The sequence below is a fragment of the Ricinus communis genome, chromosome 2, assembly GCF_019578655.1.
Source record: "Ricinus communis isolate WT05 ecotype wild-type chromosome 2, ASM1957865v1, whole genome shotgun sequence".
NCBI lineage: Eukaryota > Viridiplantae > Streptophyta > Magnoliopsida > Malpighiales > Euphorbiaceae > Ricinus > Ricinus communis.
The window spans coordinates 2,487,693-2,514,926 of record NC_063257.1 but is presented as its reverse complement, the minus strand read 5'-3'; the positions used below and the strand labels follow the sequence as shown (position 1 = coordinate 2,514,926).

The window sequence follows — 27,234 nt, the reverse complement described above, 5'->3', positions numbered from 1 at the left end:
GGCATATTGTACCTTGTTTCTTTAAATCGAGTCCTCCTCTTCCCTCTCATAACATGAATAGTCCAGTTTTTGAACTCTACTCCAGCCCATAATTAGGCCTGGTGTGGTTATCAAGGGGACGACGAAGAGAAGATAAACCCTGACCCAGGGTAGAGATTAGAGAGCTAATTATTTTTTGTTTAGTTGACATGATTTGTAAAACATGATGGATGCTTGCCGCCCATGACCTGCTACTCATCGAATAAAGCTCTAATTCATACATCAATCTGCTTCATTTTGCCAATCCTTCACCTTAGCTCTTAGGAATGAAGAAGAAAACATTCCAGACAAGGATGGTCCTAGCTTACATGAGGATGCTGCATAAGATAAAAACAGTTGTAGTTGATAAGGGTAGCAAAAGAAAAACAAAAAAGAGGAAAGAAAGTAGTTGAGTGTCATCAAAATCACCTGAGTGACAAAAACAATGTTTCTATTCAATTGTCGTCATTAAGTTTGGAAATTCGAAACATGTGGTTGGAACTGGAAAAGCAATAAAACATAATCCTAAGATTATTTTAGTGAGCATTTTGGGTTCTCTTTTGATGCTAACTTGGATTTTTGACCTGTTAGGTAATGCGCTACAACAGCACGGAATGTGGTTATCCACTTTCTATCTCCCTAACTAATCCCATTATACTCCAATTTAACTATACTTCGTCTTTCCTAACGAAGCTAGTCAGCATATACTTAGAGCATATCCAGAAAATTTTATTAGTTGGGAAAACAAGAGAAAATTAAGAGCAAATTTATTACATAAAAAATTGAGAATTGTGAAGGATAATGTTTAGTCAGTGGGGATATGACCCTCAAATAAATAAAGCTAATGCTTAGCTGTAAATCCAAGTTGAAACTTAGGTACGATCAAATGTCAAATTCTGATAGCACGTCAAAATTCAAAGATCACATGACTAGTTGAAATACACCTTAAACTCTAAAAAAAAAGAATAATTATATTCGTAAAATTAATTTTATTTATTTTACTATCTGATCTCATATTTTAAATATTAAAAAAAAAAATCACTTTAATTATTCTTAACTCATATTTTTATTTTTGAGAAAATATTATCTCTACCCTTCAATAGATAAAACTCATAAAATGATAGTTTTTTCTCGTTTTGACAAAAAAAATCAACTACACCGTCATCAATTAAAAAAAGAGTTATTTTTAAAAAATCTAATTGTTTATATTTTACATATTATAAATATAATTGAGCTATTTTAAAATATATATGTTTAGTTTAATCACTTATCAATAACTTTTATTTTATCTAAATTACATTTATACATTAGTTTTGTTGATTTTAAAAAAATGCCATCACATCGTGTTCAGATTTTTTTAATTTTAAAAAGAGAGGCCCTCCAAAAATGAATCCGCGTTTCGGTGGAGAAGACGAAACTGTTAAAACGAAAATAAAAATAGAAGTGGCTCAAGAAAATGAAAGGTGGTCGGTCTATCTTTCTTTGTCAAAACGAACGAAAAGATAATGTTATGTTGGGTGAACTGAAGTACTACAAGGCAACACATTTGATCTAGCGACCGACACAAGCTTGTACCCATTTTAGTATTTCTTGAAAACAGCCCACCACTTGCACTCGCCTATGTTTTTATTATTACTACATCGAAAGAAAAACGACCAAATTTATTGGCCACCATTGCCTTCTTAACTAAGCTATTTCATGTCGGCATCTTCGTTAATGTTTTGCTTAACATTAATTCCTCAGCTCAGTTTGTTTCAAAAGATGCGGATATTGTACCTGATATGCAAATCCATTCTCACTAATATATTCTTCTTTATTATAAGGCTAACAAGAAAACCTTTTCTTATCTCATTAACATTTCTATTCAACTATGTGAATAAATGTCATTAACCATCAAATCATATTTATGATCACATTCGTTTGCCCAAATAAATCTAATTTAAATGTTGTCAAATGATTTGAGTTTGTCTTAGATTTCAGTAAACCCTACTCACACAATTGTTTGTTGATCAATATCTTTAGTATTAAGAATTAGAAAATATGGAGTTTTAGTCTCTTCAATTCATCTACCATCTATCAATTATAGATAAAAATTTACTACTTTATAATAAAAGCCATGTCGAGAGGCATGCAAAAGGATGACTGTTATATAGCTTATGGTTAATTAAAAGAAAATCTAATATTACTTAAATAAAAGCTTATTTAGTTCCGCTAATTAATATTAGTAACTGACTCATATAAGTTTTTGGTAAATATTTTTAAGTTATTGTTATTAGTATATAAAATAACTAATATGATGTAATTTATATTTAAATTATAATACTAATAAAAAAATTATATACAATAATGTAAATTGAATATACAATCATAAAATAAAATATATTTACTGTACTTGTTTAGTAGTTTTTTCTTATTTAAAAATATACATATATAAAATTAATGATAGATATTAATTAAATTGACAAGTCAAAATAAATATGAAAATGCAGGTGAGAGAAGCATAAACAAAATTATCAATTTGTTATGAATAACAACAAAAAATGTATACTGTAAATAAAAATAATAATTTAAGCAAGATAATTTAAATAATTAATAAGGAAGATAATTTTATTTTATATATGAAATTAATATTACACATTGGGCAAAAGATTCTAAGAGAAGCTGATCCTATCGAGTGTTATTTTAGTGTAAGAGCGTGTTTGATTAAGCTGTTGCTAGTACCTAGTAGCCGGTTGATAATTGTGTTAGGTAAAATTATATATAATTGTCTTTGTTGTTGTTTATATATTTAATGACAGACATCAATTTAATTAAATTTTATTAAAGTGTTATATTTATTTTAAAAAAATATATAAAAAATAAAAAATATTTTATTTCAATATTCAGCTAGTGTTTTTAAAAAATAAAAAAAAATGCTTTAAATTATTATTTATTTTTAAAAAATTGAATTAAATTATTTTAAAGTAAAACTAAAAAATAATAAATCAAATTAACTAAATAATAAAAAATTTGTTTAGTTTATTTATTTTAAAACTAAAAATTATTTATAAAAGAATTTTAAATTAAATTTTTTATAAAATAGAACAGCTATTGATAGTTCATATATCTGTTAAGCCTAAATGAAACGCTTAAGGACAACAATTCAATCAATGATCCTGAAAGGCAAACGCTAAATAGCAAACAATTTTTATCCCATGATTGTGGGTGGGAATAATTACTTAATAATTAATATGAGCGGGAAATTATTTGGAAAATGGAGAAGTGAAAGTAGTGAATCTAGGGGAGTGGAGGAAGCACGTGCGGTGTTTAACTGCTTAAGGACGTGTGAGAGTGGGAGGTTGTGCTTTGCTGATGTTTGCCACGTGAGGACTCTTTTTTTTTTTTTTAGGGGCACCACCTGGTTTCTCACGTGACTTGATACCCATTTCGCCATTTCTGCTAACTAATCCTAATAATTATTGCTATTACTTATTTATTTTTTATAATTAATTATTACTCCAACCTGTCGTGCCGTTGCCCTTAGTTTTCATTATGTGGTCAATTTAGTCCCCAAAAAAAGTTATCTTTTGGCTTCATTGGATACTTAATTTGATTTGCTGGAGCATTATTAATCACTCGAGGTAATGTTATTTTCTAGGAAGAGATACCAGAAATGGAGACGACCTTAATTAGTGCAAACGGCTAAACACATGGAGATTGCCCATCACTTTTGCTTTATAACAAAATTAAACCACTAATGTACACCAAATTTACATGAATCTTATTTCAATTTAATCCCTTGATCATGAAAAGGATATGGTAACGGCCTGAAAAAAATGGAGCGGAATCTACCAATTATCTCAATCATTAAATTTTTGTTTTCCTCGTTACTATTAGCTTCAGTAAGTTCAATATTCTTAGAAAACGTGATTATGTGAATTAACAAAGGACATGAGAAATATACCAAAAGAAAGGAGGCGCAGGGTAATATTTAATACTTGAAAGAAAAATGTTTATATTCATAAGTATTGCTCACACAAATGGACACATTTTTTGAGCATGAACAGGAAGCTAAAAATAAAGAAAGAAAGAAACATAAAACATAAAGAGTAACCCATATAATTAAATTGATGGTCAGAAAGATAAATAAGAAATCTTAAAGTGGTCACGAAAAGATAGCAAGCAATAAAAATTGGAAAGAGCAAAAGACGAGTGCCCAAAACCAAAAATATAAATTCAGAGCTCTCTCTATAATGACTTCCATGACTCCTCTACCTACAACCACTCTAACCTTCTCTTCTTTATCATTCCCTCTCAATTTGCTTCTCCACAACTTCTCTTTCTTCTTCACTATTACCCGCAAAAAGATTTCTAAGAGAAAATGGCGACTAAGATTAGCTCATGTTGCTGTTATCTTCTTCTACTTCTCTTCTCTTTAGGTAAATATTCAGTTACTTTACACGCATTAATATATAAATATAGCCCTTCCTTCCTTTTCCTTTTCTAAAAGAAAATGGTGATTGTTCATTTAATTTTTCAAGAATATTGGAATCTCTCTTCTTTCTGGGTATTTTGATTCTTGTTTTTCGGAAAACATTATTGGAATTTCAAAGTCATGCATTACAAACTTATAAAATCTATACTAGCTATTATAGTGTGTGGCACAAACTTATATTTCTGTGTCAAATTTGCAGGTAACTTCAGCAATGCCACGGTTTTCACTCTTCAAAACCATTGTAGCTACATGATATGGCCTGGAACTCTCTCCGGAAACGGCGCTGGAACTCTCGGAGACGGTGGCTTTGCATTGCCACCGGGCTCATCAATCCAACTCCAAGCTCCACCCACTTGGTCTGGCAGGTTCTGGGCTCGAACTGGGTGCACATTTGATGATTTAGGCAATGGCAAGTGTGACACCGGTGACTGCGGAGGCGCCCTGAAGTGCACCGGCGGTGGAGCTCCCCCTGTCAGCCTGGCTGAGTTCACTATTGCACCAAGCTCTAATGAGAAGGATTTCTATGATGTTAGCCTAGTCGATGGATATAACGTTGGCTTAGGTGTCAAGGCATTGGGCGGGTCAGGTGATTGTCAATATGCGGGTTGTGTTGCGGATCTTAATGGGAATTGCCCGCCAGAGCTACGGGTTACGGATTCAGTTTCGGGTTCGGTTGTCGCTTGCAAGAGTGCTTGTGCAGCATTTAATGCGCCGGAGTTTTGTTGCACCGGCGATCAGTCGACACCGCAGACTTGCTCACCGACACAGTACTCGGCGTTGTTCAAGAACGCATGCCCTTCGGCTTATAGTTATGCTTATGATGATGCATCAAGTACTTGCACTTGTTCCGGATCCGATTACATGATTACATTTTGTCCAACTGGGTCTGGATGATTTGATTCTCATTTCTGGGTTGCTTATTTTATTCTGTGAATGATTATAGATTTCATTAACTATTTTATGGATATATTAGTTGATCGGATCAATATTCGTCATATTGTTCATTAGTTTAACAAGTTAATAAAAAAATAATTTAATTTTATGTGTTTCTGATATCAATATGGTTGGTTGGTTTGGTGAAAGAATTCTTCATTTATTTATTTTTGCTTGTACTGAGAATGAGAAAGACCGCAGGGTGGCAAGTCACATTACTTCTTCAGTTGGTTGAGTTCAATTAATTCTTTTTCCTTTTTTTTTTTTTTTTTTTTTTTGAGATAAAGAGTTGAATTAGTACTTTAGTTTCAAAAGGATTTGACCTATTTTTCTTATGCATACGGCAAAAACTTATCTTATTTCATATAAAAATCATTTTAATTTACTTATGTTACATTTGTAATTTTAATTTTATTAAAAATTCATAGGTAGACTTTATGTATTATACAATCCGTAGACACATTTAAAGAAAAATGAATCATATGGACAATAATGATGCTAAATGAGTTAAGGGTAATTGATTTTAAATGAATACCAACCCAAGTGAAAGGACATGTAACGCATTTTAGAAGCTTGGTTGAAGCAGCAACCTTAGGATGTGAGATACATCTCCAGCCTTAAATTATATATTTATATAACAGAGAGGAACAAGAAAAGAAACAACTAATCATTGTCAACTTTAATCCAAAAATCATAGTTACTCTTTGAGATCCATATTCACTTACAAATTTAGAAAAGAATGATTCTTCATTGGAATAGGTAGCCGAACACATCAATACGTACCTTAAATTCATTGTTGGATGCATCAACTTCCTCCTGTGCTATATTTTCGGCCTATTTGAGCCACAACTTGGTTAACGATTATTTGGAAAGTCCATATAGGAATTCAACAAAGAAATTGAATAAATATTTTTAGAAATGCTATCTAATTGAAAGTGTGTGAATTAACACTCAATTAGGCAGTAAAATTATAAAGGTGAAAGCTTGATGTGATACCAAAACGTTTATATTTTTGGGGTTATTAATTATAATGACTGGATTAAAAGAAGAAACTCGTAGTCTTTCTATTTGTGGAAATCTCGTATGCGAGGAAACTTCTAATAATACAATTTGGAAACTACAGGTTCCAAACACTTGTGGGTTTGGGCGGCTAGACCTTTTGGATCATACAATTACTTCAACGAGAAGAAATTTCTCACTAAATAAATGTGAAATACGGGACAATATGTTTTCAGTTTTCAGATTTCAGATTTCAGAAGAGAAGTAAAGTTTCTGTTCATGACTTTAAGAAAAGCAATCATGTCTGCTTTCAGTATTAATTGCCAAAATACTGGAGATGGGTTGTTGGGTTTCCTAAATTATTAGTTTCATAATTATACTGAGGCGCATAGAAATGGATTTATTTGGAATAGTCTCCCAAGATTTTCTGAAAAAAAAAAAAGGACGGCAATAGAAATTCAGATATCTCTAGTATCCTGTAAGTGATTCAGAATCCAAATTAGTTTAAATTCCAAGAACTGATTCAGAGTAAAAGGATTAAAAGTGAGAAAGGCAAATAAGAAAACAAAATAAAAATTGAGGCGTTTCTTTTCTTTCAAGGCCTTCGGCCATACCTCTGATAACTGAAGCAAAGCTTTCTTTCTTTTCCTTTTCTTTTTTTCTTTTTTGTACTTTTTTTTTTCTTTTTGGTTCTTGCATACATTTCCAATTCTCTCTACACGTGGCTTTCATCTTTGAAAGCCAATCCCACCCAAATTTCTTAAATGCCATTTGGATGAGCAAAGGACAACCACCTATATCTAGGGCACGTGCACTGCGTGCCACTTCCTACAATTGAGCCCCAGTAAAATTACAACCCAAAATTATGAAAACAATTAGGTGGGCCAAAAAATAAAACAGGGGGGGGGGAACAAAGATGAAAAACTACAGCTGCCTATATTTTACAGACATCCCTTTGGAAGACATATTACTTGAAAAGAACCTAATCCCCAGACGATTCAACCATGTTACTTTCATCTCTCCAGAGCCTGTACATTGACCCTCGCCTTCCTCTTCACTACTAAAGAGGGTTTGATCTGAGCAGTCGAGTGATGCCCCACAGGCTAAGTTATAGGACTGACATGCTGAATGGCATACCCGAAGCCTGTCATCACCGTCCTTGTCGCACTTCTGGATGGATATCTGGTCATTTAGGGCATAATTTTTAGATAGGTGAACTCCATGCACAAACAAGCTTAACATTCATGTGCAGCAGACATAAGTAGAGCCGGGATACTCACCCAGCAAGATAGTCGCTTAGCAACTGTGTCGCAGTAGCTGCTGCCGAATATGTTAAATATCTTCCGGGCACCACCTGGGAATAATCGGTGGTAGTTGGGCATGACAACAACTTCTTCCAGCTGCTGCAGAATACTCAGTTCGCTGGGTGCACAGTGTTGACCAGAAATATCGCTCTCAAGGACATTTTGGCAAACAGAAAGACTAGATAGAAGAGAGGAGCTGTTCTGACAGGTATAGCCAGCATAGTCCGAGCACCGGAACTCACAAACTCCATTATCACATACCCCACCATGAAGGCTGCACTGTTCATCACACACCGCTGCATATGACATGGTGAAGTTTAGAGAATGGCAAAGCACATTTGCTGCATGAAATTTACTAAAAATATTTGCACATGTATCAGTTAATTTGCACATTCTGACATGCAGTACAGATGCTTTTAAATCCAATTACATTAAGGCAATCAGCCTTCTTTGAAATGAAAGCAGGAAGCAAAGCCCCAAGAAGCAAACACTTTTTACAAAATAGTAAAGCTCAGATGAACATTAAATTAGCAACACTGCCATGCATCAGTTAATTATTATTCATCTAAGTTGCATCAAAAACTTATCAAAACACGTGAATCTTTTCCCAAAAAAAGGTGTTGAGGGATCATTTTACCAGTAGAGCAGTCGATGCCAGTGTAACCATTTTCACATTTACAGCCTCCAGTTGACAGGCACACTCCACGCCCATTGCAATTACCAGGGCAAGAACCTGCAGCAGAAATTCAAAGAATGAAATCTTTCAGTTTAATGGCCAGAAGAATCCAAATAAGAATCGACTGTAGAGTGGCATAAAGAAGTAGGAGCTCACGTTTACTACAATCATGACCATGAAATCCTAGGAAACAGTGACACTTCCCATCAATACAGTCCCCGTTAAAATTACATGAAGTAGGACATTTCCCAGGTAGAGAAACTGAGCCGGTACTACAAAGTTCATGGTAAGCAGGGCAAATCAGCTCACCTGCAGGTAAAAGCAAATGACAGAAGATATGAATATTGGATTTCACAAGGTATTAAAATCAATAAGTTCATAGAACAGCATAATCACCATTGAAGCCAGGGAACTGAACTGGTCCACCAGCTTCTGGACATGCTTTCCAAATACCATCCACAGCAACCTAAAAGAACACTATCAGAATTGCATTTTGTATATAATTGCAGCAGGAAAAGAGTAACAAAATACAAATTTAAGAAAAAAGTGATAAATAAGCTCTAGGCCTGATAAAAATCTGAATATGCAGAGGTAAAATCTAAGTTGACATAATAATTACAGCCATGCACAAATAAGAAAATGATAATCTTTCAGTGCAGACCTCTATATGTTGGCTGTAGAAAAGCTACGAATTGAAATTTCTTAAAAAATGATGATAAGCAGGGCATTTCACTTAGAAAAAATACTTGAAACTTAATGTGACTGTGGCTGTTCAGTTTTTGTAAAATCAAACATACATATGCATCTGATAAATTACAGCATGGATGCAAGGGAATGTAGAAAAGTATTAAAGCTCAGAAGCATACCTCAAGAGAGTTGTTTACACATCTGTGCTGATAACAACCATTCCCTTGGGTCACAGAACCTCGTACAAACCCCGTGCGTACTAATGATGAAGCCATACACCTATGTATACATTTAAACCAAAGTTTTATTAGCACATTGTACTAAATACTTATTTCCAACTGCATCCTGTAAGAGTTCCAATAACAATTTTCACCTGGAACTACTCCCTCGAACTTCACCTAACATCCTGTCAGGTGCCCGTGCACTGTTAGTGTCCGTGCATGATCCATCAGAGTAGGCCACAAAGTAAGTGCAGTAATCAGCCAGTGATGACTGCCCACCTGCAATGCCCAGCAATAGAAGTTAACATCATACTATCATCCAGTGCATGCAAGTCATTCAAATCACATCTTTGTTCACCAGCATCTTTCCTGAATATAATTGTAACAATAGAGTAGCATAATTATAATATAGTAACCATCCAAAACCACAGAAGTAATGCAGAAAAGGCCAATGGAAAAACAGCAAATGCAATATGCATGACAATGTTTCAAGTCACAGCAAAAAAATTCAAAGGATTCAAATCAAGGATCCAATAAAATAACACTCTTCCCTTCTTGCTTGGGTAAAATACAGAAAAAGCAAAAAAGCTCGTAAAATAATTGAGGGCATGAATAGCTCTTGGCTTGTGACAGTAATGACACATGAATGATAAGATTGGAGACTTGATAGTAAGGGGAGAAGCTACGAGAAATCATGATCAATATAAGGCCCCAAAAACATCATGCTTTAAAACACACCTTTATTTGGTTGGGGAAAGTAGCGAGCCCACTGAGGGAGGTCTCCACTATAACTTACAATAGGGCAGTACCCCTCTGCCTCTCTGTTGTAGGTACAACCTGACAACTGGGTTGTGTTGCAATGGTATGCCCCATTCCAGAGATTGCAAGGGGAGGTAACAAACTCAGTTCCTTGGTTGCGGCCCCAATCAAGGCGGTCTGCCATACTATAATTAGCCTGGTACCACCCGCTATCCTCTAATAAAGCCAGTGTCATTTTTGAAACGACAGATCTTGTATCAACAGATCCTGTCATAATCTCATTCATCAGAAGCCTCTTTTCCCAATGTGACCCTGCAGGAAAGTTATAAAAAGACTAATGGTCATTTAATTGCTAAAGGTTTACAGATATATATAGAATGAAAATTAAAATTAATTTAGAAGTAACAAAAATTAACCAGCTTAAATAAGCCAAAGCATTTTAGTTATTCTATTTGCTAAATATTTTTGCCGCTATATAAGATATAATATGGTATGCACTATGCAGCATATCAACTTTCAGAAGATTTCCTGTAACCGTAAGGTGAATCAGTGCATGAGGAGAAAAGAAATATCAGAGCAAGGAATTTATACCTGATGTGCCACGCCCTCCTCCATCTTCAAGTTCTAAACCAGTAAAATTCTCAGAGAAAGCCTGCCCACGAGAGAGCCCATCAAACTATTGTTAGCTTTGCAGCTTATGAAGCAAAAAGATAAACAAATAAATAATATACAGATAAACCAAGATTTGTATTATTTATAATTAAGGCGCAAGCATATTTAATTAGGAAAAGTAATTTTACGTAACACAATTACCCCATAATGATGCCGTGAATGCATGACAACACGAGGAAGCACTACGCGGGTTACCATTCGCCCAAGCTTCTCATCCATAACTTGTTCAGTAACCTGAGAGTGATATATGGCATACAATTGTTACCATCAAATAACTGTTAACAGAGAAAAATGAATTTTAAATAGGAGAAAAAGTGTTTTGATTCTCATATGAGAAAAGAAGAAACAGGAAGCACAATCTTCAAGGTTCTAGCATTTAACAAGCTCTTTTAATTAATTTCTGAGTCAAAGTATGTTTCATTAAAGTTGTAGTTCACCTTGAAAGTACAGAAAACTTATTCTTGAAGTACAATTTCTCAAATATTTTTGAACAAGTTCAGAGTGACTAGTTTTCCTAGACACTGACTCAATTCATGGACAATGCATGTCAAAGATCTACCTGACCACGCCTCCTTTTCCTCTCATCCCTAAAGTGCGCAAAGGCATGGGGATCAAAACCAAGAACATGCATAACCTGGAACAATTACACCAATCAGCACAAGAAAAAGAGTTCCACAGTATAATAATCGCACTAGTTTAATAAATGAATCACCTCATGTATAAGAGTTGCCGAAAGTAAAGTCTCTGCCTCGGCTGTTAAATGGCGAGGAGCAACATTCACATGTCCTGCAAAAGAGATATCATTTACATTTCTATTGCATTCATGAATAAGATATTAATATATTTAAAACGATCAATGAAGAATACCAGCAATTGCACGACCCCACTGATCACGTTCGCATGCCACTGCCCATGCTAGAGTGTTGCCTGTGGTAGGTCTTGTAGTCACCAATAAAACTAAGTCCGCATCAGCTACACCCACTGTAAAAAAATAATTGCAATGGATACCTCAGTAATTGGAACATTTACAAATGGCATCAAAAGCTAGACTGGAGATGAACACTCCAAAAACTAGTAAGCCAAAGACGCTAAAATGCAAACCTTCAATATATTCATGCGGAAGTTGCACACCCCCATCTTGCCCGCAAGCAGAATATCCACTTAATCGCAAGTTTCCCTTCACAGGCTCAACAGCAAGGGCTCTCCTAAACCAGTCAGCCGTCTGCCCCAAAGCCTACATGAATTGAAAAGGTCTTTGATAAATTATCATCATACATAATTACTCGTAAGATGTAGATATCATGTTAAGCTGCAGAGGTCATATTAAAATTAAAGCTTGCATCACTTTCACATTTAATATGAAAGCAAAATGAAGTACTAACCTTATGAAGGCGACGCCTTTTATCCTCCCCAGATATATCATCAAAAGTGCAGTTATACCAGCAGTCACCATAAAGTGGAGGATCACCATGAGGATTGCAAGAAGGAGTGCCAGGAGAAGCCACAGGAGGTTCTCCAAGCTGGCAAAGGGAAGAGACAGAAAAAATAAACACACTATCAGCTGCACAGGGCTGGCTAATATAAGCACCAGCGGTTTGCAAATTACTTATGTCACCAACCTTCACTATGTCACCCACTTTTCTGCAATCCCTATCAGGCGAGTGGCCAACGGCATCATAATTTAAAAAAATTCTAATGGGCTGCTTTGCATCCTTTTGCTGAAACTGTAATTCTGAAACTCCAAGCAAAGCCCTTCCTTTATTATGAAGAGATTTAGACATACCAGATTGATCATAAACCTGTGGGGTAACAGAGTACACCTTGCGACCAGGTCGCCTCCTCTGTTCAATTATCTGGTCATGAATGCATGAATGTGATACAATATTTCCACTTCCTCTTTCTTCGACTTGCCATTGTATTCTTTTTTCTAGGTGGTTCGCATTAGCAGGTTGAAAGCATAAAAATATCAGTGTTGCAATCTGTTGCAAAAAGGAATACCCATGTCAATCAGAACACACAATATAGTTAGCATAATCACAAACGGAAAGCCTCATTATTTGTGGTGATGTAAAAGAAACAAAAAAAAAATACAATTTTGCCAAAAACAGATTTTGCCATAGGATCAACAGATCTGACTACCACCAGTTGCACAAAAGCTAATACCATAAAAAAGACGAGAGCTTTGGTCTCCATATGCTCAAATAAGCTTAATTACAAAATTGATACATCAACTAATTGTTTCTAAAATCCTTTGACACTACACTGAAACTGTGAATACATAGTTACATACTACGCCCGAGTTTTTTTAAATGATGAAGGAAAAGCATTTCCTTTCCTAATTACGGAAAGATTCACAAAGAATGAAAAGTGACCTAAAAACAAGAAGGTTAAAAAAATAATAAAAAAGCAAAGAAACCAAAAGATAGTGAGCAAACAGACCGGAAATTTTCACTGTAGAAATAGAAAAGAAAAAGATTATCAATTAGGAAGGCCTAACTTCACTAATTAGACCTAATCCCCAAGTTTAAACGCTGAGTCCCAGCTTGTTTCACGAGAAATACATCAACAATTGAACTAAGCAGAAAAGCTCTAATAAAATCTGATAATTACTTAACAGTATAAGTTTTCCTATATTTACGCGCAAATGAGAGAAATATGTAAGCATTTACTCTACTCAACTTAAACCCTCTCAATCTCTTTCATTTCTAAGAAATTTTTTTAAAACAAAAAAATTACCTCGAAAACAACGACTGCGAATCTGAGCTTAGACGCCGAACATGAACTACTACTACACTGGAAAAAAATCTCCATGAAAAATGAAAACCTGTACGGCTAAACAGTGTAGTAGATTCCATCAAATCGCCGGCGATTTTCCGATCGGCCTTAACACCTCAAAAAATCGCTGGCTCTCCCGCATTTCCAAATGCTAAAATGTATATTTATTCACAAAAAGAAATACAAAAATCAAAAGAATGTAAGGATTTCTTGAAATGGATAAATTAAATAACGGAAATGAGTGAATAGAAAGAAAATGCTTGGGTTCTATTAAGACCGCATTCAAAACTGCTCGAGTTGCAAAGTTACTTCAAATCAAAGAGTTTTTTTTTTCTTTTTTCTGTTTGGCTCAAAGAAAGAAAAGAGAAACAGTGACAGTGAAGACACAAAGAAGCAGAATAATAATAAAAGAAAATGAGAGAGAAAGAGATGATTGAAAATCAAAATGGATTGGGTGGGGTGGGTAGACTTGATAACTTGATATAATCTTTTCATTTATTTTATTATAATTAATTTATAATTTTATGTAGCTTCAATTTTTTTTCAACAGGAGATATAAAATATCAACCATTCGAAATGTCTGTATGACCTAAATGCAATGCTCAAATTTACAGAATAGCCACACGTTTACTCGTTTATGCTTTATTTGTTATCTTTTTAGGATACTAATTGAACAATCACTTAGTTGAAGAATAAAAACATCATACCATAAACAGAAGAAACGGATTTCCTTCAATCAGGACGCTACACGTGTCGATAAAAATAACTGTCCATGACCGTAAAATTGATTTGATTTACAGTTTAAGGGTAATGATAATTGTTTCATTTTTTAATTTTTATATGGTGCAGTCATCTGCAGAATTATGATTATAAACAATGTTTATTCTCTTATACACTCCAAAGAAATAGAACCTTAATTTTGTAATTTAATTTGATACTGAATAAATAAAATAATCCAATAAGTTTTAATATCAAACAAATTATTAAATATCAAAAGAAAGTTATTTTCGAATTAATTTTAGCTTCCATGTTTATAAAGTTATCTAAATAAACTATTAAATGAAAGATCTATAAATTAAAATAAATTCTATTTTAACTTTAGCTTCATCGTAATATGAACTAAAAATATTTATATCAGCATTCAAATCTTAAACTAAAACAGTGTAAATAGGTGTTTTTTTTTTTTTAGCAAATAACATGTCAGTTTTATATTGTATTATTCCAAACGCTGTGCAACAGAAAATTGTTTTTAAGTATGTGTGTGGTAATATGAATTGACCGTGAGCCGCTGGGGCTGGGTTCTGCTCCAACGGGTGGATGGTCAAAATTGGGACAGCTGGTCTGTTTGTTTGTGGCAGTCAGTTGATTTTATTACAGTTTGCACCTTTATTAGGTGAGAATTAAAATCCTTTTTATTCCTCAAATATAATTTAATCATCATTAGGGAACCAGTAAAAATATTCATTTTCGGGTAAACTATTCTTTTAAAATTAAATTAATCAAATATTGCTGCTGGATTGGTCTTTAAAAGTCTCATCCGTTTTCCTTTTGAAATATATTAAGTGATTAAATATAATGTTCTTAACATTATTTCGTTTTTTAGGTATATGCACAACATTTAAATTCTTTTTGTACTTAAACAAAAAAAAAAAAATACAATAGTTGATCAAGTAGTCTCACCTTTTTCTTATCACCAATAATAACTCCATCAGAAATTCATTTTAATCTAGTCGTTAGTTAGTTGTTGATTTAAAATGAAATGCAAGTTTAATTGTTCTTTTAAAAAATAAATAAATGTGTTTCCATATTTTTTATTTAAAATAATATTAAAAAGATAAAAAAATTTAAATATATTTAATATTTACCACATTATTTATAAATAAAATTAATTAATTATTGTATTTGTGATAAATATGAAATGAGCTAAACAACTTATAACTTCCAAAAAATTATATTTTTATAATTTTTAGGTGTTTTAATATTAAAATTCCCAGAGTTTATCATGTAAAAATTATTACAGAAAACTTGTAATATGTTTTTCGAAAAAAAGAAAAGAATATGATATAGAAAAGGTAATTACAAATTTAGACATGGGCATCTTATGGTACAATCAATTTAAGATTCTGAACTCAGCGAGTGATTCTTTTATTATATTTTTAAGACATAGTTAATTAAAATCAATAATGCCGTACGGCTAAAAGTCTTATCTGGATGGGAAATAAAAAAAAGTTATATATATATATATATATAATAAGGAAAACTAATATAATAGATGACTAAAATTCAACGTATTCACTTGGCCCCTCTGATAAAAATAAAAGCCAGTAGGCCCGTCTTTATCAACGGTGATGGTGTCAGGTTCATTTACAAAAATCTACATTATTATTTCATGGTACTCAGCCGCACATTATTCTCAAATATATCATATTTATCTCCCATTGGTACGCCTGATAAAAGAATATATTTATGCCAAACTGATATGCTCGGGTTAGACCTGATTATAGGTTTAGGTATTAACCTAATTAAGTTGATTTAATTTTTAATTATTCTTATTAAAACGTTAGGATGATTGTTTGATGTAATGTTTATCGATTACCTATTCTATTCAACTCATATCTCTTACAGTAGGTGTGAAAAATAAATAAAAAATATTGCCCTGATTTTGCAATATTCATGATTAGAGAATAAGCAAAGAAAATGTACCTTTCTTTACCTCAATCGATATCCCAGGAAAAAAAGAAAAAAGAGTGGTGGAAATATAGGTTGCGTGAATTAGGAACAATTCTGATATGTTTAAAATAATGTAAGGAAAAACACCAAAAATACTTGGTCATAGGATTTAAATAAAGATTAGTTGTTACTTGTTAGGTTGGTAACCTACAACACAAGCTTCAGTTTGTTTTAATTTTTCTTCTTCATGCTTTGGCATCCTCAATTATCTCAATCTCGTATTATCTAAAACTTAATCTATCATTATCTCCAAAATTTGCCTGCTTATTTATTCATTAGACTGCCCTCAATAAATTCATACCTTATTATTTTATGGGTAATTAACCTAATCACATTTGTACTATCAGAGTATTAAATGTTGCTCAGATTGTCTCCGTGCCTTTGGTCCTACCATAAGAATATTGCTATTTAGTTTTAGATTTCCTGAGACCAATCCCAGTTTTACAATTCTGCACACTTTGATTCACTGCAAAAATAGTATGAAAAAAGAAAAATAAAAGTATACCGCTCAAAATTGGCTGTAATTAGAAATGTTCAAAAGTACACAAGCCCACTTTGATTGCTTAAATTTAAAATTTTAATCTATTTAGATGAGCGATTAAAAATAAATAATTTTTTTACATGTAATTACTCGTAAATAGATCTAATAGTGATCACAAGCCAAACCCAGGACAAAATATCCAGAATTTATGGCAATATATCGTACAAAAGGCATCCTTAGTTAATATAAACTTTAATATTTCAAATAAATTGCTGTTTCTATCCTACAATTATAGCTCCGAATATATATATAAATAATTGCAAGATTGCTTCTAATGCTAAAAATGTTTAATTTCAACTATGAATTTTAATTGTGAAGGACGGAAGAGATTTTGAATTGAAAATGCAAAATCCCTCTCAAAATATCAGAAATGAAGCAAGTAAAACATCAACTTAAGATGACCCATTTCTTCAATAATTGGAAACAAAAAAAAAAAAAGAAAAAAGTGTACCTTCTTACTGTGGGTCAAAATACATGCACCCAATACCCACCAATGAGAGGAAAAAAAGAGACATGCTTCCCAAGTTGCCACGGTCAATGTCCTTTGAACTTTGACGTTCCGGGAGGCTTTTGTTTGAACTTGTTGCATAAATTAAGAAAATAATGCTATTTGCCACCTAGGATAGGTTAAGAATCTCTTTAGCACATCCTATTTGGTCCAACATTTTGTTCATTAAAACGTATGGTGGATCATTGATACATCTAATTGAATATGCTATGACTTTAGAACTCGTCATTTATAAACTTTGAAAATATTTCATGAACAGTTCCACTTATTATTATGGCATAAGAAATATGCACCCATTAACATTGAAGAATATCATGTTGTGTGAACTATTTGACCTCATCAATCGGATAAATAATTGCAAATTGTATCTCTGTTTAATTAATTACTTTATTTATTTCGTTATGAATGATAAATTACCGTTATATATATATATATATATATATATATATATATATATATATATATGAGACCTTATATTATAAGTATAGATGTTAAATTCAGACTTTCACTTTTTTTATTAAATGATATCATATTTTATAATAAATATAAGAAATAAATAAATTATTATTTTTATATTCACGGTGGATCTTATTAAACTTGGACCACTTATATAGTGTCGCTTTCTTAGAGAAAAGAGAAAGATATTTCCGGGATATAAAGCCGAAGTAAGTTCATTTTATTATGGCTATTTAAAGCTATAATAGTAGGTAGTGGATTACAAAAGTTGCTGGTGCCACAGAAAAGATTAGAGGAAATCATCACTGATGGCTTTATTTTGTACTTTCCTCAGGCTCTCAGCCATTAGCCACACAACGATTTGCATGATTAAGCATAGCCAGTGAGGGCAGTATAATTTCCATGACTGGGAAATTGCCAAAAAATTTCAAATTCAAGCATTCATTAATCTTATTAGAATGAGAATAATACAATTTTACTTCCATTCTTGTATAGGTTTATGTTTATTAAATCTTTAATTTTTTTTCCTAAAATAAAGTAGTTTGCATGAGTGGGTGTGCTTTTAGCTAACTAATCACAGGCATATGAGCCAGCAACTAAAGATCGAAGATAGCATCATAACTTTCTTTTGGGTACGGCAGGATGGCTCTTTCAACCTGTATTGCATGCCACTTAATTTCACTGTTTTAACTTTCATTTATTTATTTTAGACTTTAGACCACAAAATCCTTTCTTAAATCACTGGGATAAATGCTTAATAAGTTAATATGAGTTTCCCCAAAAAATAAAAAATATGATTCACACTCTCTAACTCATTTAGATATCCAATCCCTGCAAAGTGACTAGTTATAATAATTTTGATATTAGTTTAATTCAAATCTAATCCTATTTATTAGACTTTATTCTTTTTTAATTCATTTAATTCTCACATTAATTAATCAATTCTAAATGAGATCTAATGTTTGTAGCAAAAGCAGAAAGAGTATGATTAAAGCTGGTAGAGCTAGAAAATGAGATAATATAGAGTGATTATTATGTTACACATCTTCAGCTATGAAGGAAATATCTGTAGAGTACGTAGTGATCACACATCTTCAGATATGTGCCAACACCAAGCGTCCAGGGAAAAGCAATATCAGTTGCAATCAGCAAAATTTTCAAGAAACCAATGATAATGCTCCCTTCTTGAAGTCGGTCCATTCACATGGAAATTTATATTTTGATGGGGAGCCCCTCAGTAATGCATTTTCATTTTGTATAATAATAACAATAATAATATGGATAGGCTCCTAACTGAAAAAAGGTTGTAAGTGGGGTTTGCATGGTCATGTCACTTGGTCAATTCCAATTCCAATTCCAATCCAACACATGCTTCCTGTAACTCACCCATGCAATCTACATCCTACCCAATATTTCCCCAATTGCTCTCATTTTCAAGACTGCAGTTGAATACTTTTCTTTAATAAATATAGATATTGTGCTGATGAGAATTAATAAATATTATTTTGATATAAGAGATAAAAATAAATATTAAACATTAATAATAATCATCAATTATGTTGATGAAGCAGTAAATTATAATTCTGTGAAAAAACACTCTAGTCGATGACACTAAGCCACATATCGACTTTATAGATATCTTTTTTGACGAACCTGGTTGTTTGAATGTCGAATTTATTTTTTATTTTTTTTACCACAATCATAGAGAAAAAACTCGACAACGTTCTGTAATAGATAACCATAAAATTTTTCTAAAAAAAGAACTCAATTTTTATAATGGAAAATTATAAAACTCTTATAAAAATATTAATATTTATTTATTAAAATTAATTAATAATAATAAGAGAGAAAGGACCACCGCTGATTTAAAAATAACCAGCAGTGGGCAAAAAATAAAATTTTATTAAAAAAAAAAAAAGAAGAAAACTGAGAGATGGCTAGGGTCTACTAATTACACCCGGTTGAATACTTGATCAGGACGAATTCATTTCTCTAATACTATGGGTTAGACTTTATATAACCAATAATTAACTATGAAGTATAAAATGATATGTTGTTTTGAAAGTCTTAGCAGATACAATAAGAATGCGATACATAGATATTCAACAACTAAGATTTAATATTGTATTTTGTTTGATTAAATCTGTTAGAGAATCTCATAAAATAAGTTATAAATAGAGCTCATGTAGAAATGAATTATTTATATGTTGTGTTAAATGAAAACTATAAATACCCATTTCTATTGAAATTAATATTGTATTTCGAATAAATTCTAAAAATAACATTAAAAAATAGTAAAGTTGAAAGACATATTACAACATTGGAAAATTTTATTGGTTATTAATAAAAAATTTATTTCAAATATATACCTATTTTTTTTAAGAAAATTAACTTAATTATAACTAAGTGTATAAAATTAATTATGTACAATATTAAATAATTATTTTGAATTAAATAAGTAAGTTTTAATTTTATAACAAAAATATTTAATTTTTTTGGAAATCTTTTCCAACTACACAGAATGATGTATATGTTAAAATTGATCTGTTGTGTGCTTTAATAGAATGATTAAGTTTACATGGCAAGAAAGAAGACATATTCAAATATTCTTTTTATAGGAAATTATGAATATTTATTAAATAATAAGATCACATAAAGATAAGAGTTTTATTTATTTCCCAAATTATTGTTTGGTTTATGTATATATTTGGGGGCGGTCCATTTGGTATGAAAATTGGAAATTGCCCTATTCAGCACATGTATATTTTTGCCTTATTCAGAATGGTTTTGGAACAATCAATGATGGATAACAAAATTTAGGATTCGGTAATTGTGGCTGGAAGCAATGGTGTACCTCATTATTTACGATCCGTCGTCAGATGTAAAAAAATATTATTCTTAAATATATTTTTTAATAAACCACAATTTTCTTTGTTCCCTTTTTAAGAAGGCCAATTATCAAAATTAAAAGTAATAAAATAAATTGCTGCGATGAACTCCTAAAAATATCCAACAATGCTCTGTTTATGCCTTCTTTTTTTTTTTAATTATAAATACATAATTAATATTTTAATTTATAAATAAACAATTTATTAGAAGAAGACACGTAAGGAGAGAACGTGATTTTAAAAAAATTATAGAAAAAAATATTTTAGAATTCTAAATTCTAGATATAGTTTTTATAATACAAGAAAAATATATGGGGTAATCATATGTATAAAGCAGCGGTTCAACAACAGGTGACGTAGGTGTTGAAGTCAAAGAAGGTGCGTCACTGAAGGGCAGGGAGCAAGTACATTTTGAAACTTACTGTCACCACGCGATTACAGCTATTACCTTTTACGCGCTTTTCCTAATATTTCCCCTCTTCTCCTTTCAGTTTACACTTTTATTTCACTTTTCACGTTAATCTATTTTTCTATTAATCCTTTAATATAAATCTTCTTTTCTTATTTATAAACAAAAATCACAACTATAATAAAATTAAATATATTTTTCCATATAAATAAAAATATATCAAATATATTTCAATTTTGTATATTTCTTATACGGTAAAAAATATATTAAAATACATACATTTTTTTAAATAGGAGTATTCATATGTTTGTTTGATCGGTTTAAAAGCTATATGCTAATCCAAACTATATTAATAGGATTGTATTTATTTAAAATTGGATTTAATATTTAAAAAAATCTATAAATTCATATTTATTATTTTTTAATTGAGTTTGATTTTAAAAATTTTAATTTAAAGATTAAAATTAAAACTTAAAAACTTTTAAAGAAGAAATAACAAATAAAATTACATGTAATTATATAATTAAATTAGATGAATAGATATAATTAACTAAATAAAATTTAATATTTAATATTATTTTTAATTAGAAAGAAAACTAGATAACAATTCTAAAAATTTAGGAGAAGAAATAAAATAAAATAATTTTATTTAAATTATATATTATATAATTTTTAATGTTTAATTTTATATCAAATTAAGTCGTATAATATTATAAATTATAAATTTTAATATTAATTTATTTTTATTTAATATTATTATTTTTTTAATTATTGTCAATTCAATAATATTTAAATCTAATAAATTAAATTTTAATTTTATGAGTTTGTCGGATTATGGATGTGATTAAACAACTCTACTTTGTAATAACTAAATCATCACGTGAAAAAAGTCAACAAGTTACCGCAGCATGTGTGTCTCATAATTTTGATGTGAAGTTAATTTCTAGACACCGAAATAGAGCGGCAGACTGAAACAGTAAATGCCACTCTCAGGCTCACCCAATACTGTAGGCTTCTTTTGGATTGTTCTCCCTCTTAATTATTTGTTTTTCCACTTTTAAAGGCCACTTTAATGAAACATCTATTAATTGTTACAAAAATATGTGCACATCAGTATTTAAAGAAACATTTATTTAACTCCACTCATATTATTATTTTTCAACTTTCGTGCAGATTAAAAAATATAATATTTTTTTATATTAAGTAATTTTACATAAACTGCAATTTTGAAGTACTAAATATGAAAATTAATTATTTATATTAATTAAAATTTGAGTAACATTGTAAATTATACAATTATGCAGTAATATTTGCTTATTGGCAAAAATGTCATCCTAGTGTTATAAGGAAATAAATAAGAAAAGGTACTCTTCTAATGCATAATAACCCAATGGGCCTACATAATAAATATACTCAACATACTCACATGACATTGATTACAATATGTCCACTCAAATTATCAAAATTCCCTTTTCATTTCTCAATTTAAGAGGAAAAAATTGTATTAAATACGAGATAGCTATTCAAATTATAAAATAATGAGGAGGCATGACAATGGCCTTCAATCTGATTAGGGACAATGGAAATGAAAGAAAGATGAGTGGCATTCAAAAAGAAAACTTGTTCTTTTTTGTTTGATACGCCATCAAAGATTTGCTAGATTAGGATTAGGATTAGGATTAGGATTAGGAAAGGAAGTGGTTAGGCAATTACATTAGTTGGCCTAATTTATTTCCCCTTTCCAATGTCTCTATTTGTTCAACTGTTTAAATTTATTACTATTTCGAAAACTAGACCGGACTAGTTTAGATTTTACAATAATAGGCAATTTGTGATTGTCCAAATGATTTTGGTCAAATTCCACTTAATATATTTGTAGTTTTACCCTATTATCTAATTAAATGTATTTCTATAAATTAATAATAAAATTTTAAACATATATTTAAAATTTTTCGAGTTAAATAAAAATTATAGTCAACATATTTTAAATTACTCTAGATTACTAATAAAATAATACATTTCATTTGCTTTTTAGTCAATTTTTTCTTATTATTTTTACTTTACAATTTCTAATCTTAATCATTTCATGCATTAATTTCTTTTACTTGTTTTGAATATTTCAATAATTTGAAAGAGTCTTTTATGATATCATCATGTCACTGAACCAGGGTCAATATGGTAGAACTGGTCCAACCAAAATCCAGCCGCGCTAGACCTTTTAGATCACCGGTTCAGGTTTAAAAACATTGGGTGTAGTAATCAATTTATTTATTTTATAGACAGTAACCATTTGATTTATATTAGTGGACCAAGATGGATGGAAACATCAAATTGATATTTTTCTAAGGTTTTAATTGTAGGTTTTTGGTTTTAGGAGCTGTCTGTGTTTCAGAACTACAGCAGTCCATAGCCAAGGCAGCTTTTTAAAGACCATTATTGACTGAGAAAAATGATTGGAATTTTAATACAAATGGACAGCAGGCATGGGCTGTTACGCACATTTCTTCTCGAAGAGGGACCTGACCGGACTAGCATTAAGGAATTAGAACTAGAACTAGAACTAGAAATAGAAATATCCAAAGTTGTGTGGGTCAGAGTTAGTTGTTGTATTGAGGATGCATATTAGCTTTTTAAAGGGTGAAGTGGAATGGGAGCCAAATGATAATGATTTCTCTTTTACTCAATTCAAATGGCCTTACTGAAGCAGGAGTTGGGACATCTTTTTCTCGAGTGAGGACCGGGAAAGTAGCTGTTACCTCCCTTTGTTTGTGCATGTGAAGCTCTGAATTAAAAATTGTGTCTCAAAGTGATGCTAATGGTACTCTCCAACACCTCTAGCTTCAGCAGCTTGTAGGTTCTAAGAGTTCTTCTGCAAGACGAGGAGGAATATTTTAAGTAATAAAGTGTATGTCTCGTGATGCAACACCTGATGGTAGATTTAGGGAAATTCATACATTTGGTAATAAGAAGCAGAAGAAAGAGTGATCTTTGATTTGCTTGTGCACGTTGGTCGAGAGAGTTCTATTAGCAACCCCATCTGCAGAGAAATGGGTCCAGCTCTGTATTTGTTGGCCAATTACTAGGATGTCATCATTTATGGGCTAAGCTTTGTATGGTTTCTCATAAGTGCCACAACTTAAAACTTACTCTATTCAGGTTATGCGATGTGTGCTGTCGGTTTGGCCCATAATCTGCTGAGACAACAGGAATGGAAGGAGATGCCTTATCATCCCAATATATGTCATCTTTGCAGAGGTTTTCCATTGTTGCTAAACATTATAATTGTTCAAACATGTTTCACAGGGTGTAACAGATTTAACAACTAAATTAATCATAAATAAATAAATAATATTTGTATTGCTACTTCATACGCACATTCTTTATACATCCATAAGTTTCTCGAAATCCATTTCCATAATGCTAGCTTTTACTCTAATTTTATTTTCTATTATAATTGATAATCATTTTAGAAACTCTTAATTTCTCCGGAAAAAAGTAGAAATTGATACCCAATGAAAAATGTCAATTGTAGAGAAAGATATCTGAACTTGAATGCCACTGAAGTTAACGGAAAGGAGAAGAGTTTCGCCTTAGACTTATCTTAAGAAAAAGGGGGCAAATATAGCTTCTACCATTAAATTAAACAACTGCTTTACAAAGGAGGAACATAGTTTGTTGAGGAGGAACCTATCCCACAGTGGACAGTGGGCAAGTCCAGCAAAAACAACTGACGAGGGTCAAGGCCCAGTCTAAAACTACTGAAGACTTGGCCCCAAATCTAGCTACTGTGTTCAAAATATATACATCAACTCACTATTTACCAAGGGCCCTAATTCTAAATAAAACTGAAAAGTCCATAACTTCTTTCCATCGCCTCCTGAAACCTTCAAGTACATAAATCAAACAGAGCCCTTACACAATACTTGAAGGAAAAACTACCATCAAAGCTTGTTGTTTTTGTTTTCTTGTACCACTTTATAACAGGAAAAATGGAAGATCATTTTAACTTCAGTAACATTTCATCTTCACCGCCGAAGGGCTTGTAATGTTCCGCTCGAGGGAAACCATCATTGATGTTAGGATAGAATGCTTTTCGGAGCTTATTATAATTTTCGATATCAAAATTGTGAATTTTCATGAGTTTCCGCTGCTTGGCCTTGAACCTGCGTTGGAAGTAACCTTCAAAAGAAGGCTCAACGGATGTCCTAAGGAAAAAAACATAGGCAAGTGCGAAGTGAAGGGATGTGACGAAAAAACATATAGGCTCCATCACATCCCAGCTGAGTTCCCAAAAGGTGAGCCTCATGAACCCAAGTGTTTGAGCCACCATGAACCCAAGTCCACAGTAAAGCTCCCCTTTAACTTGGGCTCGGGCCTTTTGGTCTATTATAGCTTTTTGCAACTCCATGTGCTCCAGGTGTTTTCTTTTCGGATCATTTGGAATAGCAATTGATTGAGAGATTATATTCTCCATTGATTTGGCCACCTGTTAATCAAAAGAAAACTCTCAGATTTGAATAGATTTTATATCAGAAAATCACTATTATCCATCCAGAAAAGTATAATCTATTGCTAGCCAAGAAGCCAGAGGGAAAGCAAGTGGACCTAAAACAATTGCATGCATGCCACTTGCAACCCATTTCCTACGAAGAATCAGATTTCTCCATCTAAATATAGCCTTCTCTTAACGGGGATAAAGGTCTATTAAGGGTCCACATAACAACATATCAATCAATGGCAAAATTTCAAAATATAAACGTATTATCTTCGGTTTCAAAACCGCCCTGCGTGATTCCGTTTCATTTCGCTTAACTCTCGTTCATCAACCGTCAAAGAAATTTCCATTTTTCACAGGCAATGCTTTCTCCCTATTATCTTTGGGGGTTATTCAAGCATAGACTGTTCTTGAATTAGAGCGTTTCAAACAGTTTCATTATTGACGCCCTAAGGCTAAAACACGTGCTCCTTGTTTTTCTGAATTACGGGATCATACATACCAGAATCTGTTCACTAAAGACAAGTTAGTTACGTCAAATCACTAAAAAAACATAACAAAAGCAAAACTAGAAATAATTATTTTTCTCTAATACCTGCTCGGGTCGGAGAAACACGATATTCCCCAAAACGATGACGGTTGCAGACTGATCCAACATCTTAGCGAACTCAATACCTTGATCTTCATTTCCACACTCTTCTACACAGATCTGAACAAACTCAGAATACAAAACCGAGCTCTTTGGGATCTCCCTAAGCCTCGCTTTCAATTTCTCCACCTGAGAAATCCTCAACACTTTTCTCGCATCCTGTACCGATATTCCGAACAAATTTACGTCTCCGGTGAACGTTGGGGGAGCGACTTCATCCAGGCGGAGCCGGTCTTTGGTAATGTTGATGCCTTTGAGACCCTCTCGTAGCTTCTCACCGACAGGAGCGGACAGGAATTCAGGGAGCTGGTTTATCGCCCTACGGTGAAGAAATCTCTGGAAAAATCCTTTCCCGGAGGCCCCCGGCGAGGTGAGGTACTCTCTGTGGAAGTTAGTTTTGGCTGGATTTGGGGGCGGAATAGTGGATTTGAGATAGATAAGTGGGTATTCTAAAGATACAGCGTGTGAGGTAGTTCTATAACCGTCGAAAAGGCGCTCCGAGAGTGATTTACGAAGCGCCATTTGATCGGAATTGGAGAAGCAGAGGCTGAAACGAAGAGAGTGAAAATACAGAGGTTTTGCAGAGCTGAATATTGAAGTCGAGAGGCAAGGGGTATATATAGCGTCCAAATATAGAGGAGAATCTTGAAATTTGATATTTGCAATTTTACTTATTTTTTCAGGGCAAGTGTAGAGAATCTGCTGGACCCACAAATGACCATATAATATATATTCTCATTCCACGGTAATTACAAGAGATTTTGATAGATGAAAGGCTTAATTTAATTGTGTCCCGTATATAAAATGGAAGTTTCTGCGGTTAGAATGTATATGATTGGGCAGTGTCGAGCACGCGAGTGAATACTGCGTGATTAGAGGGTCTACGGGAAGGTCTGAGAAGACCAAAATGTCCCTTCCAGATCCACCCTCAGTTAAGGGAAGAAGGGATCTAAATAGGGATTAGAAGAACCGAACAAGATTCAGGTGATGTCAGCAAACAAAATTCTTACATTTGTCACCCAATTTTCTTCTGTTTTTAG

General features: G+C 32.4%; 3 protein-coding genes across 3 annotated transcripts; 1 reads left to right on the top strand and 2 right to left on the bottom strand.

Annotated features, from left to right (window-relative positions):
- Positions 1 to 4,247: 4,247 nt before the first annotated feature.
- Positions 4,248 to 5,534, top strand: LOC8260939 (pathogenesis-related thaumatin-like protein 3.5). Its single transcript, XM_002510294.4, has 2 exons — positions 4,248 to 4,436; positions 4,692 to 5,534. The coding sequence occupies exons 1-2, from the start codon at positions 4,379 to 4,381 to the stop codon at positions 5,384 to 5,386; spliced, it is 753 nt and encodes a 250-aa protein (XP_002510340.3). The 5' UTR covers positions 4,248 to 4,378; the 3' UTR covers positions 5,387 to 5,534.
- A 1,460-nt stretch (positions 5,535 to 6,994) lies between these two features.
- LOC8260940 (leishmanolysin) lies at positions 6,995 to 13,956 on the bottom strand. Its single transcript, XM_015720873.3, has 17 exons — positions 13,480 to 13,956; positions 12,363 to 12,722; positions 12,126 to 12,263; positions 11,845 to 11,977; positions 11,611 to 11,724; positions 11,456 to 11,529; positions 11,303 to 11,377; positions 10,885 to 10,977; positions 10,663 to 10,723; positions 10,051 to 10,383; positions 9,465 to 9,591; positions 9,271 to 9,370; positions 8,801 to 8,870; positions 8,561 to 8,713; positions 8,366 to 8,461; positions 7,705 to 8,024; positions 6,995 to 7,606 (listed from the first exon to the last, which is right to left on the bottom strand). Exons 1-17 carry the CDS (start codon positions 13,552 to 13,554, stop codon positions 7,349 to 7,351), a joined length of 2,580 nt encoding a protein of 859 aa, XP_015576359.1. The 5' UTR covers positions 13,555 to 13,956; the 3' UTR covers positions 6,995 to 7,348.
- A 10,695-nt stretch (positions 13,957 to 24,651) lies between these two features.
- Positions 24,652 to 26,811, bottom strand: LOC8260941 (calcium uniporter protein 4, mitochondrial). The gene is made up of 2 exons (XM_002510296.4): positions 26,141 to 26,811; positions 24,652 to 25,536 (listed from the first exon to the last, which is right to left on the bottom strand). The coding sequence occupies exons 1-2, from the start codon at positions 26,714 to 26,716 to the stop codon at positions 25,048 to 25,050; spliced, it is 1,065 nt and encodes a 354-aa protein (XP_002510342.1). The 5' UTR covers positions 26,717 to 26,811; the 3' UTR covers positions 24,652 to 25,047.
- Positions 26,812 to 27,234: the final 423 nt, after the last annotated feature.